General features: G+C 39.1%; 1 protein-coding gene across 1 annotated transcript; it reads right to left on the bottom strand.

The window, feature by feature from the left end:
* Positions 1–204: 204 nt before the first annotated feature.
* ankha (ANKH inorganic pyrophosphate transport regulator a) lies at positions 205–14,865 on the bottom strand. The gene is made up of 12 exons (XM_041968985.1): positions 14,321–14,865; positions 13,091–13,307; positions 12,748–12,866; positions 12,429–12,512; positions 12,139–12,309; positions 11,857–11,991; positions 11,120–11,212; positions 10,945–11,037; positions 3,517–3,646; positions 3,289–3,412; positions 3,053–3,152; positions 205–1,040 (listed from the first exon to the last, which is right to left on the bottom strand). Exons 1-12 carry the CDS (start codon positions 14,414–14,416, stop codon positions 918–920), a joined length of 1,485 nt encoding a protein of 494 aa, XP_041824919.1. The 5' UTR covers positions 14,417–14,865; the 3' UTR covers positions 205–917.
* Between the last annotated feature and the right edge of the window lie 2,010 nt (positions 14,866–16,875).

Below are 16,875 nucleotides of genomic sequence, written 5' to 3'. Positions count from 1 at the left end.
AATTATGTTAGAGAGCTGAGGCTACAGCTGCAAAATATTCATGCTACATGTCTATTGGTACAGACTACTTTACTTCTCACATGATTGTGGTATTTTACAATGTTTGTAAGTGGTCTAAAGGTTGGACTTCACTGCCATAAACTCACCCAATACAAAAACAAATGTAGGACAATATACCTCAATAATTCCAGGTAAGAAAGGGGATTCATTATAAAGCACTTTATTTGCCAAAAAGAATCCCTATACAGTATATACAGTACATAGAACAGTCTGAATACTACCAGGAAAATACTTGGCAAAACAAAAGTAGATCTGACTCCCAGACTGCATGGAAAGTGAACAATCATAACTGTATTGTTTAACACGCAGTGATATGAGGGATTCCTGACCCCTCCGGGTATTTAAATATACACAATGCATTACCTATAGAAAACAACAATAATCTGTACACCGTTGTATGTAAAATACGATTGCACATCCCAATAAGTTCCACAATATGTCTATATTTGAATCCAAGCAAGGCCTTGCTGTTTAATCATAGTTAAGTAACATAATGATGAAATCTGTATTTTGGCAACTCCACCACCACTTGACAGACATCATTCTTGCCGCTGAGGAGGAACAGTTCTCCCGTGTCAAATGCCCTTGTTAACCGGTAAACATGTGAAAATGCTTAGTACAGCCGCTGATGTGATGATGCAAAAACTAGAGAAATGTTGAAAAAGTCGGAAGACATGATGGTATTTACACAGATGGATGAACAGGTGCATGGCTTTCTTTACAGTGTGCGTTTTAATGGTACATAGGTTGACGTGATGAAGACCCTCTTAAACCTAACCAAACTCAGGTCCTCTCCCTTCTCCAGCACCAGAACACCTAGCGGTCCCCTCTTTGGGAAAATTCCACACTGAGACTGCTCACTCCTGCTCCTCCTCCTCTTCCTCCTGTTGCTCTTCAATTGCGTCCATCTGAGTCCTGGCGCTTATTGGGGCCGAGTCTTCAGCCTCCACTACCAGCTCGTTTGACATCTCACTGTTTCTCTGTGGACATCAAACAAGAAAAAGAAATAATTTAGTTTCCTCCAAAACTCAGAAAAAAATGGTCAATTATAAGATATCAGACTTACTGGGTACTTGCTTTTATCAGATACAAATAATTAAAAATGTTAATAATGTTTCAATATTTGGGGTTAAAGAATTAACATTTAGCTTTTCTGATGAGGAGCTTTATATATATTTTTTTATTCATTATATTATGAAGGTGCTGCCTGCTGAGATGGGAGGGCTGCCTTGTAGAGAATGCTTTCCTGTTACCTCCATTGAAGAAAATTGTTGTCTGTTTTTATTCTATTTGGCTAAAAATGGTCAAACTTAGTGAAGAAGGGAAGTGATAGAGAAAGAAGAAAAAAAAGAAGATGGAACTTACCAGGAGCACCTGAATTGCACTGCTGAACACAATATCTAATAATTAACTAGTAATGTGCCCAATTCTGATCTTGGCAAAGACAGGCTCCTCCCTTTTTTTCTTTTTTTTAGATAATTGAGTAGAATAAATTATATTTCCAAGTCTATTCAGAGATTTACTTAATAGAGTTATATGTAGCAGGTTTTATGATTTATAATAAAGATGCAGTGGGCAAACATGTTTAACATTGGTTATAAATGACACCCAATTTTAGAAACTGATCCTACAGTCTGAGCATTTAAACACCAGCTTGAACTAAGAATTATAGCTCTATAGATATGAAAGGCAGCCTCAGAGCATTAACACTACAATACAGTAAACAGGTGCAACTTCACATTCTGTCCAATCAGTGGCCACTTAGTTTAGCACACTGGTTAGCTAAGTAGAGTAGCTATTATGGAAAACAGGGTTTAAAAAAACATATTTTGTTCCATCTGTTGAAAAAAAAAAAAACAATTTGCAGGGGGGAGTCGACTTCATCCTGAAGCTTCAACCAGCTGAAATCCAAGAAATGGTCTTCAGTTTGCTTCATGTACAGATTAAGTTACCAGTATTAAAGCTATGCTAAGCTAACAGAGATTCAAAGATTACTTTTACATTTACTAGCAATGAATCATTTACCTGATGGTAAAAGTTCAAATTCTGGATGGAGGATGTGTGTTGGGTTGTTGATTATTTTATGAGCCCGTTTTATTGGACTGTAGAAATGATCGACCTTTCTGTCCAATGATTTTTGTGGTAAGCCCCAACAATGAAGGGCAATTCTGTAGGATTTATAGCAGGGATCTCCAACTCCCGTCCTTGAGAGAAACTGTTCTGTAGGTATCACTGCTGTGACACATCAGACTCATATGGGTCATTAAGAGGCTTTTGCAGAACATAACAAGCTGTTGAAGACACATTTAAATTGAATCAGGTGTTGTTGCTGCAGGGAAACATCAGGAGAGCAGTTCTCGAGGACTGGAGTTGGAGATCCCAGCTATAAAGCCTAAAGGATTTATGTTTATTACTATGAAAATCAACAATATATATATTCACTAACCTTCTACATGCAGGAAACTATTAGACTTTACTGTATTTTAGAGGAATATACAATATTTTAATTTTGGTACAAGAGTTTCAGCTTTTCATTCCATAATAACTAACCGGAAAACAAATTCATCTGATTAAATACAACAAAGAAGTATTCAGGAAATCCTTTACAATACATGAAAATGAGTTTGCTTGCTGCTTAAAGAGGAACATGTGTTTTATGTTTTTTAATCTGTCCTGTTAATGAACAGGCTTTGCTTTTTCAACAATCACTCTGCACGGTGAGTACAAATGTTCTGTTTATCATTTAAATACTAACATCGGTGATAAAAACAAACTCTGCACCCAAAACATGAACCTGCTGTGCAGACAGACAGCTGTGCTCAATAAAAGCTCTTTGGTCTCGCCCATATTTAGGGATGATTTCCACTCTGTTACATCCCCATTCAAACTAAACAGCTATTATTTTTAGTAAAGGAAACACCTGGTTTAACATTTCTGTAAAAAATAAGGAGCGTTGTCATGTTTGCAAATATCTTAACCCAGGTGTTCTCACCTGTTGTCGATAAACATAGCAGGCTGCTATGGCAACCATTGTTGACTCCCCGATGAAGCCAGCTAAGAGGGATCCGACTCCGAGTGTGGCCCCGTGAACCCTGAAACACAAAGTGGTACGTTAATGTCATGCCTTTTGAACTAATTACTTTATAGTTTTAGCAGAATGGAAGTGAATCCTGGAGGAAGCAACAACAGCCTGTAGTCACACCGCCGACCCTGTTAGTGGTCTCTTACCCCATGTAAGGCAGCACAACCAGACTTGTGATGAGGACAACGATGCGGAGAACCGAGCTGGGGGCCAGCACAAAGGTCTTTTTCAGGGTCATGAGCCATCCGGTCAAATGAGCCCGAACAGTCACTGTAAACACATGCACGCACACAAAGTTGAAACATCACGCCACCGGTCCGAGCGACAGTAAAGCTAAAGCTGATGATGAAAAGTGTGCAAAAGATGAGTTTCACCTGGCAGAGGAAAGAAGGAGAAAATCCTGAGTGGGCCCACACACAGCTCAGCGAAAGCATACTCCACTCCAATGACGTCAACCAGGATCTTCTCTGACACATGAGGAGTCCAGAACAACACAAAGCAAAACTGGAAAATGAACAAAGGCAAATTAATTTCACAAAAAAAGACTGTCCGGCACACCTCATTACGCAGATTTCATTTGTTCATTAGGGGATTTAGGGCTAAATGTGGGCCTTTGAAGCTCACATAGAAACAGACAAGCGAGGGAAGGTATGACAATGTTATTGTTTCTGGAGACAGTCGCGAGGTGCAGGCTGTATTACCATAACATCTCAAAGCAATTACTGTGTGGTCCCAACATTAAAGGGGATTAAACAGAGGTACAAATGGTCTGATGTGATCATGAATAAAACATTAGTTTGTTTGAAATTGACATAAAATGGCCCTTTTGTCAACTTGTTAGCACTCCAGACTTGTATTGAGGACTGGGCAGCCTTGAGACTAATAACAGATGTTTTTTTTCTAACTCACAGCGCCGCTTGCTTACAAGATAGGGCTGTTTGTATTAGCAGCTCTTAGTTAACTAGTCACACTAAAGATAAGATCCCAACAGGTAAAAACTCAAAGATACCTTACTGTTTTGAGTGACTCATTAACTTGTAAAGTGATACACTCCCATCTGTCAAAATACAAAGCATATTCTATTTGTATTCAACAAAGTTTGAACAAGCAAAGCAAACAAATGATCCTCTTTGATACTGTTGCTTACAGTGAAAGTGATCTGCTCAAACATATTATATGCAAAATTGAATCATTTTCAGAATATAAAGTATATATATACACTCATATTCTGTGCAGCCCTGTGCAGCTCGGCTTCATATCTTGTAAAGATATGCAACACAAATGCATCTTTCTATCTGTCGTATGCATCCACTGCAAATAATTTCCCTGATGTAGATCATCTCTTAACATGAGTTTGTGAGTTTAAGTTGTCTTTTGCATCTCAAAGAGAGCAGCATTTGTCACTGCAGTTACATGAACAGCTAAAATCTAAAATGCAGGCGTGATTGACAGTTCACTTCACTGTATTTCTGTTAGAGCTTTTAGACAAACACTGTTCTAATGCTGAAGGAAGTGTAAAGAGGAAAAAAAAAAAATCCAGATTTTAATTTAAAAAAAAAAAAAAAAAAAAAAAGAAAATCAGAAACGGAAAATTTTTATCAACACCTAATATCTCTCTCTCTCTCTCTCTCTCTCGAGAGTGAGAGATAGAGAGAGAGAGAGAGAGAGAGAGAGAGAGAGAGAGAGAGAGAGAGAGAGAGAGAGAGAGAGAGAGAGAGATAACAATAACAACTGTTGTTTCCGAACTCCGAACTTGTCACGGCCTGACAGCTCACACTCAGGTTCATTTGACTCATCTCCATGTTTTTCCGTTTTTTTTCCCCCCTCAGTCTGTGTGTCCACTAGTTTTGGGACACAGTTGGGGACATGCTTTTTGCATAACTTTCAAAGCTGTCAAAATCATGTCGGAGGGAAACAACATAATCCCTCAACGAACTGATCAAATGAACAGCAGTACATAAATCGAGTTTAACTGCCTGCAGAACGGCACTTGCCCTATGAAAGTATTGCAATTCTCTAGTTTTTCCTTCTTCATGTACAGGGTTCTGGCACTGCAACCATCCTCTTTAGGACGTTGGTCCAGTACTGACATTCATTGTCAAATTGGTTTTTCAGTCTGAATCAACAACCAGCATCACCACTGCGCATAACATAAAGTAACCATGGCCTTTCTGTGGCTCTCTTATCCTTCATGTTCTCAAGGCTGCATTTTTCCAATTGCTGTTGCCTGCAGTTAGTGCAGACTGTTTATCGCTGTCCCTGAATAGTTAACACGTAAAACAGAACACTATTTTCTGAAGGGGAATAAAGAAATCATTCCCTTGGTATAGTTTCACCATTTGCCAGTTTCATTTTAAATAGGGTTTTAGAAAAGTACCTCTTCTGGTATTTGTGTTGTCTCTCTGAAGCTGCAACATTTGCATCTTCATTCTGAAAAGCTTCGGGTGCCATTTTAATCCAATATGTCTGTATCCATTTCATCAATTTTATCCCTGCATCCAGGATCAGTGCTGCAGGTCAGTGGTTCTCAAACTTTTTCAGCCACAACCCCCAAGACTACAGATGTTGGTGTTCGCGACCCCCGCAAGCAACGACTTAGTGATTAATGTGTGATGTATCAAATGGGTCATCCTGCAGCCGTCCTCTAAATGGAAGGAAAACTAAAACAGAATATTCATAGATAAGGAGGATAAAGCGCTTTTTAGCATTTCACCGCTGTGACAAGGCACCTCCATCAGCTTCTCTTGTGGCAATAACGTCAAATTCAGATTTTTAATATGGCATGTGTACCAACTTTATTGTTTATGCATTAATGTGTTTAAAAAGGTGCTAATTTGAAATTTATCCCTTCTTTAATGGTTTAATTTTGGCAACCCTGGTAAAAATCCTAAATTTATTTGTTAAATGCAGGCTATATATGTTTGGTTTTTTTTTTTCACAATTATCTGGCAACCCACTGAAATTATGTCACGACCCCCATGTGTGTCCCAACCCCCAGTTTGAGAACCACTGCTGTAGATAAAGGGACTGTTGCCCTCCAGTGCTCCATCAGCTGCAGCAGGTTAAGTGGCCCTCAAACAACAGCTGGGTCATGGCTAACTTGTGGAGTGGTGGTGGACCAGCCTAGCAGTGGTTCATGCAGGTCAAGTGTCAGTCCAGACACCTGACCTGAGTGATGGTTGTGAGGCATTGTGGCATCCATCTTAGCTAACGTCTTTGCTGTGGCCAGAGTTAGGTGACAAAGTTTCAGCAAATAATTCAGTTGCAGTCATTTGAGTTGTTTAGGTTCGTAACTGGACCTCTCTTTTTTATTTATTTATTAAATAGGATCTAGTTATTGGGATCTGGCTACATTTGACCAATAAGGTTTGGGTTGTCTTTGAAAATGTTTGTATTGGGCCAATAGCAGTCAAGGTTAAACATCTTCTGGCCAATAAGGGCCCCCTACACATGTAGCCCACTAGGCTGTGGCTTAGGTTAGCCTGTGCATTAACCCGCAGAAGGTTGAAAAGTTATGGCTTGGGTTTGCTTGAGTGAGACTTTTTAGCTGTTAATTTAGATTCATACTGTGTAAAGACAATGTGAGGCTATATCCTCAAAAGTTTAAAAAAAAAGAAAGGTCTACTTTCAGTTCAGCTTCAAATGGATAATAACCATCATCAAATTAGCAAATTCTTAGAGGGGAAAAACTAAAAAAGTTTGACTCTTGGAATCAGGGTCATGGAAGTATGAAGCATAAATAGGCAGAACAAGTAAGAAAACTAATATCTTACAACTGAGGAAATTCTGTAGCAAAGGTCAAATTTTCAGCAAACCAATTTCAGAGACGGACGCACAATTATGCTAACCATCCACAAGAACTTCTTTATGTCAAAAGGGAAAATTCTAGCAGATAAGGGCCATAAATGGGCTGATTTTCTAGTGATGTGTGTTAAATTTATTGGTTCAGAAGGTAAATTTTTCACATTGTATTTTTTAATGAAACACACCAGCTCAACCTGCCTGTTCTGTTTTAAAGAGAGCTGAATGAGGTTAGAAAAAAACCTCACTGAACATTTACAGCGTCTACCCTCTACAATTCCCAGCATAACATGTTTCCACAATAATCCGGTCAAACACAAGTCTCCACCTCATGTAAAACAGCCACCAAATCTTAATAGTTTCCAGACTTTCCCACAGCCTATGCTCTCTTCTACTTGCTTCTCAGATGGTCAGGCAGGAAATTGTCATCTCCTGCCTCTCACTGGAACCTGAAAAGATCCAGGAAGTCTGTTACCTCAAGCTATGCTTTCCACCCATCTGGCTTTTCTGCACGCGACTGGGTTAGGAGATATGAGACGGGCTTTCTAATTTGCAACAAATAGAAATTCAATCAGTCATCTTGTGTATCAAACAATCACAATGATACTACAGAGTTTAAGCAGATCCAGGTTTCTATTGTTGGAGAAGCCACTCTAAACTAGGGATGTGCATGACAAATACTCAAAAGCTACACATAAAGTCAACAGCTTTTTTTTTTAAAGTCGACTTTTGTTTTGTTTTAAAAGAACAACTTTGCCCGAATGGTGGACGGAGCAGAGAAAGTTGTGCCTGTGTAGCAGTGAATGTTTTCCTACAAGCTTTAGCAATAAACACCACACAGTTCTTCTAGTTACATCCGAGTCCCGTGTCTGTGCCACCACTGCTGGGTAAAGTGAACCCTGAAGCTAATTGCTGCTTCAGCCTAGGAGTAATAACCCTGCATCCACCTCCCGACCTCTTTGTGAAGGTGGAAAATTTCACAGCCGTTTCTGTTTTCACCTATAGTGGAGGCAACAGACCAGAGCAGCACGGTTACTAAACCCTTTAGAAATGTTGCTTCAGGAGCAAAAAGGCCAGATGAAAGTATAAGGGAAAAAAACTGGTTTTGTTGTTACTGAACGTTCCTGTGGGTGTGGTGTTTTGCTCACGCAGCATAGCAACCGCCATATAAATGCAGGTTCAACCCCAACATCTTCCTGACTCACTTTCTCATCTACTTGCTGAACAACAAAGAACCCATAGAATGTTAAATATATAACAATGTAAAAAAAAAAAAAAAACACTAGTTTATGGAACACACACACACAATACATAAATAACATCTCATACACATTTTACAATTTCCTATTTGGAGGTAAAGTTTGTTTTTTTCTATTACTGATGAAGTCATGATGATGTCATCAGTAAAATCACAACTTCAAAAATCACCTAAAATGCCCACCCCTACTCTAAACCCATCAAGTTAAAACTAACAGGCCACAAAGTCAAAAACACTATCATTACCTTTTGTTTAAGAACATTTTCACCCTGAATTAAACCCTGTATTGTCACTAACTTCTACCTCTCCTACAGCAACCTGTACCAGTTCTCATTCAGATTTTATCCCGACATGAGGCCCACTAACCTGCTTTTCAGGTTTACATACATTGTGTGTCAATTACTGAGTCCTACTGTCATTGAGAAGATGGATATGTTCATAAAAACATATCCTCTATAGTTGCTCTGAGGTAAAACCAACTTTAGCCTACCAATGGAGTCAATTTCCCAACTTCGCTGTAAGTAAAATGTCATTTGCTATAAAATGACTTGAACAGAAAGGAAAGAGGTAGAATAACAATAAAGATATAAACTATATCTTCTATGTCTAGGAGAAGCTGTCAAAAGGTCTTTTAGGTGGTTTGTGACTTTTGATCACCTGAATCAAAACATGGGTAAAGATTACATGATGATGTTTTGTGGCATGACCTTACCAGCCATCATTAATTAGGCATGGAAATGTGTGTGACTAATTGGTATAGCTCATGTGGAAAAAAACATCTCCCTTGACGCAACTGCGGCCTCTCTAAACACAGTGACACATCCACACTCGCTGTCATGACACCCCCAATAAAGTCTGTTTTCTTAAAAGGTAAAATTATTTGTTAAACATTACTCATCTCCGTTCTCAAATATACAACATCTGCTGTACTGTTGTTCCCGAGCTTGCTTTTGTGTCACTGTAATCAAACAAGTGCTGGCCTGAAGGATAGTTTTCAGCATGACGACAGGCCGTACCTACAGAGCCCAGCACACACCCTCACACACATACTTGTTTACAACTCTGGGATTCCACATCTGGTGTGCCATTCTCCTCCTCCTCCTCCTCCAGGACCCAACCTCTGCCACAAACTTCCTGTTTTTCTTATCCAAGCCTTTAAGACAGCAAACTGGGGAAAAGGACTGCTCACAGTTTTCCCTTTGAAAGCATTTTTGGCATAGCTGAAAAACACTGCAGCAGCATTCGTACTGTAACTGCAGCACTCATTGCTCAACAGAAAGCAAACCTGTGCTTTTTTGGAATGTGTTAACTGATATGTTTTATGTGAATGCTCACTTTATTAAGCTTGAAGGTTTGGAAAGAACTGTAGTGGGATACAAAGGCACCTTCGCTTCATCACAAATTCCATTCTCTCTCTTGGCAACTTGAAACCAAGACACGAAAGGTAAAGGTACACTAATTCTACCTGCATTTAAGTCGCATAGACCCCCCTCCCCCATCATTCTAAACATTAGTGTAAGTTTCTTTAACATTTTTCTGAATTTATAGCATTTGTTTTGGGGGAAAAAAAACAGACTTACATGGGACACATTTGCATATTGCAGGAACTATGTGAAACATTTCTACACAACACTAGAATGGTTGAGTCAGTGTTTGAACTAAATCCTGACCAACAAGCCTTCTGCAGTACAGCAGTTTCATATAACACTGCAAACAACAGCCAGGGTTTCAAGAAAACGTTTCACACGTCAGGGAGTTTTTTGTACACTTTGGAATCTAATACAAACATAATGACATAGAACAGATTTAAAAAAAAAAAAAGTATTAAAATTACAAACAAACAAAAAAAACATTAAAACAACAGTTTAATAAACAACAGCGACACTGCAAGACTGGTGCTGTGCCTTAGGAAAATAACGGGAACTATATGCAGAAACAAGAACCAATGAGAACCTATAAGTTTGCTTATTTTAGCATTCTTTTTTCAAAAACAAAAATTAGGCTGCTGTACATAAACTATATAAAAATATATCTGTGTATACATATGCAAGTAGCTGAAGGATGGGATGAACTTTCATTCATGAACATTTTTGATCAGGCTTTAGTTGCAGACTGTAGAGAGAATATGAACACATGGGTGGAAATACAGAGTAATCCAAGATAAGAATTTAAATAATGACCAGAGCACAGAACAGGACGCATTAGCCTGCAAATCTGGAGTCATCAATCGGGTCTGAACATAATGAAAAATCCATTTATAATTCCCTGATGCTTTTCTAAGGAGATAAGATGCAAATCTTCACATTGGAAAGACTGGAAGTGAAATCTTCAGTAGCTGGGTTTCCTATTTTTCTAAACTTGTAATAATAATAATAATAATAATAATAATAATTTCCCTGAGGACTCTCCAAAGGGATTAATAAAGTATTTCTAATTCACCTTCAGCATCTTTTGGAAATCTCTCTGAAAGAACTTACAACTTAAAAACTGTAAGAAGAGCTCTTAAATACTGTTTCAAATGCTGCGGACAGGTTTATTTGACTTAAGCATGTCAGTCTGTCCAACCTTCTTCAGGCTCATCAGGTGTCTGATCTCTTATTAACATTTCAGCAGTAACTGAGACAGAGTGCAGAAGCCTCTAAACTTCAGCCAGCAGTTCTGCAGTGTTTCAACAAAAACAACAAAACAAACCACATTCTGAAAACACAGCTAATAAAAGGAGAAAGAATGACCCTCATCTTACCGTGACCGACAACGCCAGACAGCAGAATATAAACTTTTTGATATGAGTCTTGGTGATGGGGCTGCCAGCGTTCAGCTTGTTGCTGGGGTTGTTCTGTCGGTAAGAAAAGCTCATTAGTGGCACTGACAGAAAACATCATCTGTTGCAAACTATCGCAGGGGGGAGTCAGGTTTACCTTGTCAAAGGCAGGGTACACTGCTCTCAGTTCAGTTAACCACCCATAGGGCATGTGACCTACAGGGTATGTGGCTGTGAGCACAGCCACGGCCTGGAATGACAAAGACACGGCAACGGCGAGTCATCAGCACGCCGCCATCTTAACTTGGAAAATACCACCCGCACCACACACAGCTAAATTAATAACAGTAGCCTAACAATAGCCAGCATGAAAGCAGCATGTGTCCCTCTTACTTTCCAAGTACTTTTTAAAAGTGTAACACTGGATAACAGCCTTGAGCTTGTTATTGTGTCCCAACCAACAATAGGCAGCATCAGGAACAGTAGAGACGTAGGAATGTTTTCACTCAGTGTAATCATGCCCTGAGTTTCACATGTACATGGTGATTCACCCAAACCACTGGCAGTCAGTGTTGTCAATGATTTCCAGTTCATTCTGGTAAACAGCTTTGTATTGTCTCTAGTAGTTAGGGGTCTCTCTAAGCCAGAAAGCTCCAGAGGGAGTTTGTTAGCATCTGGCATTTCATCTGTAATAACTTGAAGGGAAAATTAGTCAACTGACTTCACATGGCTGTAAAATCCGTCTTTATGATCCGTTACATCCAGTAGTACGCTACAAGTGGCAGCTTGACTAATAAAAGGCAGGTTAGATGTGAAAATAAAACATTCACATAAAAAGGAAGAAATGATGAGGTACAGTTATGACAAGTGGATTTAAATTTGTGATACACCCACCTCTGTGGCATCAGTGGTCCCCTTGAGGTCGCGAGACACAAAGAGGTTGACGATGGGTCGACTGATGCGCTGAGTGGCCAGGATGAGGGCCAGGGGCCACCAGAAACTCAGCATCTTTTTAATAGTGGCATCGCCCTGCAAGGATCAATAAATTGTTACTGAAAAGCTGTTCTTAAGGTAACAATTTGTTTTACTCACATATAGTATTCAATTAAAAAAAAAAAATCTCCTGTATTGATGTCTTTTGTTTTCTTCCTGTTATGCAAAAAAAGAGGCATTTACCCCCACATCAAGTCCACTGGAGTCTGGGATGTTGTCATGAATGTTGCAGTAATATCCCAGCCCAACAATACTGAACCGGACCAAGGCACCCATATACAAGGAAAGAATTGGGATGAGAAGAGGCTCCACACATTCTAGATTACTGTGCAGGAGAATGGCCACAAACACAATCTGCAGAACAAAACAGTGACAATAAGCACAAAAACAGAAACAGCAGTACTTGCTTCCAATAAAGACAGCTTCTCTGTATTGAACTATAACCGAAAAAAAAAAAAACAGGATCTCATTACCTGGGCAACAACATCAGAGATGGAGGCTGATCCTACTATGACGCTGTACTTGTGTTTAAGAAGTATCCCTGCATGAATCCAGGCCTTCACACCAAACAATGGACAGAGAGGTTAGTTACAAATGCAGGCAGAAGTGACAAAGAAAAGCTGGATTTTGCCTGTTTTCTCAACGGCAGCTGAAAAGCAGGCCATATAATGGAGATGCATTAGGCTTGATACTAGCATGACCAGAGGATTAAAAACCACCCATTTCTAGGTCAGGTGTGTTCACATCTGTGTCTTCTTGTGTGGATTTAATCCTGCTGTTCAGTACACTCACCATCGCATCCAGCAAAGGGAATGCAGCCAGGTATAAGAATGCCTTTCTTGTCTTGTGCCCCACAGATTCATCCACATGGTGGAGCTTATTAATGATGTAGTATCCTAAATCTGTGTACGCTATAGGGGAAAAAGGAAAAACAAACAGGTGAGAAAAGATTACAAAACATCTTTTTTTTTTTACTGTTTTGAGCATCCTAGAGACTGAATTTTCCCAGAAAAAAAAAAAAGCTGCCACAACAAAAACTCCAGGTTCACCACAAATACAACAACATCATATTTACAGAATGCGGTTTAAGCACAGCGTGTCATCAAGTGTGCACAAACAAAGGGTAAACACACACCTATCAAGATGTGTAGGACAAATGCAATGGCCCCGGCCACCACCATGCATAATACAGCCTTCCTCCTGTCACGCTTGCTGTTGACAAACACTAAGCCAACATTCTTGAAGTCACTCATGGGACCAGTGAAGAATTTCATCAGAGAGTAGGCCAGGCCATAGCTGGCCAGCATTTCAACTGCATCCTCCTTGACTGTGGCTATGCCCCTGTTGAGGGCCTGGATCAGATGTTATAGGGTGGGAAAGAAAGAGGGGAGAGGTGAGTCAGCAAAAAGACAAGTTCTGTAGAGGCATGACTAAGCCTAATGTCAAATCTGAGCAGATAGCATGCCCCACCACGCTCTTAACTGTCCTGCATAAAAACCATTAAAACATTTCTGACTTAATTAAAGATTCAAAACATTTGGTTGGTTCTAAACAACTATTTCTATCATAATATCTAGACAGAAAACACCCACACAACACCTTAAAACAGAAATATTTATTCACTTTTTCTTTCAAGAGCAATACTACAGCTGCCCTTCTCATTTGCAGGGTTGTGTGCTATTTATACCAGCTAACAGAACCATTACATAAGCTTAATCCTGACAACTCCAAGCTTCAGTGAGTGTTGTTTTTTTTTTTTTTTTAATACTCTCACACTATCTGTTCATGGCCCCGATGCTGGGATCAGTTTAGTCATCTGGATAAGAGAGGGCAGGAAATGTCCAAGCTTTAAAATGTCTACAAAAGATAAGGAATGTATACATCCACATATGTTCATTGATTAAGATTTATTGGCAAATGACAGGCTGGTGGGGTAGTATTAATAGAACTCACTGCATTTATAGCAGCAATGACGACGGTGTTTGTAAAAGCAGAATAAAAAAGGGCCTTCCTCTGAGTGCGGGGTCCACACGCCTATTCTCCGTCTAAATAAATGTATATAAACCCTAATGGAAGCTTCCACACAGCACCCAACAGCCTGCCGGCTAAGCTAGCTTTAGCTGCCTGGAAAACAGAAGCCGAAATGGACGGTGTCAGTTCTGAGAGACGGTGTTTTCAGAAGCTTTAAAAATGATGCTCGGTTGCCGCACAAAAACAACACTTCTCTCATAGGCTGAATAATAACAGCTTAAAACCGTTAACAGCTGCTAGCAATGGTACAACAGTCGATGACATTATATTATTTTTCTTTATTGATTTTGTTTTTTACCTAACCTGGAAATAACAAGCAAAGTAGAGACGTTACCTGTTCCCCGAGATCGATGGCAACATTGGTGATTGCCAAAGGCACCAAAAAGCGGATGAGAGGCCAGTAAAGACTGAGAGATGGAAACTCCACCATAGTACAAGCCGGGATGACAGAGCTGGGGCATCTGCCTCGGTCTTGATTGATTGGAAGGAAAATCAAAGATTAGCGGCGAGAACGTAGTCAAAGCACCTGTGTTTCCACCGAGATCGGGGGGGGTGGGGGTTAAGTGGGGCAGCGACAGGAGCCGGTGCGCTCCTGTGGCGGCAGCGTGTCACAATGTCTTGGTTTTGCAAAGAAGATCCGAAGGTCAATGAAAATTTCAGACCGGCGCATCTTCTTGGTGAATCATCATCGAGGGGGGGCGGGCGGCTGGGAAGACGCAAGGAACGAGGAGGCTTACCGGGGGCGTCACCGGTAGTAAGTTAAATAAAACCAGTAATCCAGACAGGCTAGATAAGTTCCCTAGCTCCGCATTTGACCGCGCAATGAGTTGGGCAGAAGCTGTCGACCCTCCCAGAGGCTAGAACCCGCTGCTGCCTGCACGTGGGCCTGGCATCTCGGTCGTGACATCATCACCCAGTCTAAACCTGGCTTCTGTTAGTGCTGCACGCGACACACATGAAAGCGTGTGTTTAAATTACAGCAGGGGCACAGAAGCAGCGCTGTTTTGACTAGCAAGGTCACCATGCTGAATAAACATACGCATTTCTGGAATATTACCTCTGTATGTTCAAGTCAATAAACAAATGTGACTGGACACTGGTACGATTAAACCAAACAATGAGTTAGCAACACATAAAAAAAATGAATAAATAAATAAATAAAATAAAATAAATGAATAAATAAATAAATAATAGGACGAATTTATTCTCTCGCTGAAATTAATTTTGGCCTTATAAATGTAGTTACGATTCTATCAGTAGTGATTTGTGACAAACAGATGAGTCCTGAAAAAGGAATAACTAGCTAAAGCTTGACATCTCGTGGACAAGAGGAGTAATGCTTTTTGAGAAATTAACCAAAACAAAAAAAATTATTTACCATGAAAAGAAAATGATGACAAAAAACATTATGTGTAAATGTATTATTATGATGTATTAATTTGTTACATTTGCTTGTCAGTTTATCATCGTATGCTTTTTATTTTCAATAACCTGAAATAGCTACTATTAATATTTATATTTTATTTAGATTTTTTCCACATTTGTGTTGTGTTTCATCTCTTGTTTAAGTCTTATGCATATTGTGTACTTGAGAAACATTGACAAAAGAAATGCTGACTTACAGTTATTTTGCTTTTGCTATATATATATATATATATATATATATATATATATATATATATATATATATATATTAGCTCTGTTAACAAAAAGACTTTTTAAGTGTCTTAAACTAAAGGAAGATACCATTTTGCTAATTTTGCATCTTTCACACTGCTAGGGAATTATTTATTTGTCAAAGGTTTGTAAGTTGCAAATATGCATGCATCCTTTGTTTGAAAGTGAACATATATTTTTGTATTTAAAAACAAGAGTTTCACAAAAACAACCGTAACTCACCAGATTTTCTCAATCATAGTTACTACTGTTGAGTCAAGTTCTTTATTCAGTTTGTTTTTGTTGTTGTTGTTTTTACCAAATTTCCTTTCCTTTGCCTACTTTAACCTCAAGTGCCAGTGAAAACTGCAAGTGAAGCCTTTCCATGCAATCTTCAGTCAAAAACACAAGCTTGTACCTTTGCTTGGTGCCTGAGGGAGGATCTGCAGTGGTTTTAATAGTTGACACATTTTTACAAGCAGACATGCCTTTCTTTAGCAGCAGTAACTCAAATCACATGTTTGTAGAGGAACTCTTACCTTCAAGTGTGTTGCTTCTTTTATATATGTCAGGATTGTCTCGTGACTTTTTCTTCTAGCTGGCCACAAGAGTCTTGTAATTTTCTTTTGAAAGTAAACTATACAAAATTCTCTTCAAGTCAGAGGATTAAATGTGCCTTTTAAAACATGGTATGGTAGTATGGTTTTGTTTAGTTGTCTTTCAACTTGCTGATGTTGGCACCTTCTGAGTGTAATCTTTCCCAGTTTGTTATTTATTTTGCACAGCTTAAAATGGTGCTCAAAAGTTTCCCAGATCATTAAACCTCATAAAACATGACTTTGCATGTTTTGAAGATGTGATGTGGAAAGCTCTCTTTTTTTGTTTTGCCATTGTGTCTTATCACACATCTACATGCTCTCAGCATTTTCTGTCTTGTTATTATGATGGTAAAAGCTTGCATTTTTTGTGACTCCATGACATTAATTCGGAGCAAACGTAGCCGCTGTATCATTAATAGAAAGGATGTTCAAGGAACATAAATAGCAAGAAAGTAATTTTTTAAAACCGAGGGTCCCCAGAGAAGATGTTTAAAGAGCTGTTCTCATTGAGAAGTTAATATTCAAAAGCATTTTCATAGTTTAACATAACTCAAAAGGAGAAATCATTTAATGAGACTGTAAAATGGGATTTATAATTAACACTTATGTGACTGTAAGCTTTTACATTCAATGA

This window comes from Melanotaenia boesemani, chromosome 18 (assembly GCF_017639745.1).
Source record: "Melanotaenia boesemani isolate fMelBoe1 chromosome 18, fMelBoe1.pri, whole genome shotgun sequence".
In the NCBI taxonomy this organism is placed as follows: Eukaryota; Metazoa; Chordata; class Actinopteri; order Atheriniformes; family Melanotaeniidae; genus Melanotaenia; species Melanotaenia boesemani.
This window is presented reverse-complemented; position numbering and strand designations above follow the sequence as displayed.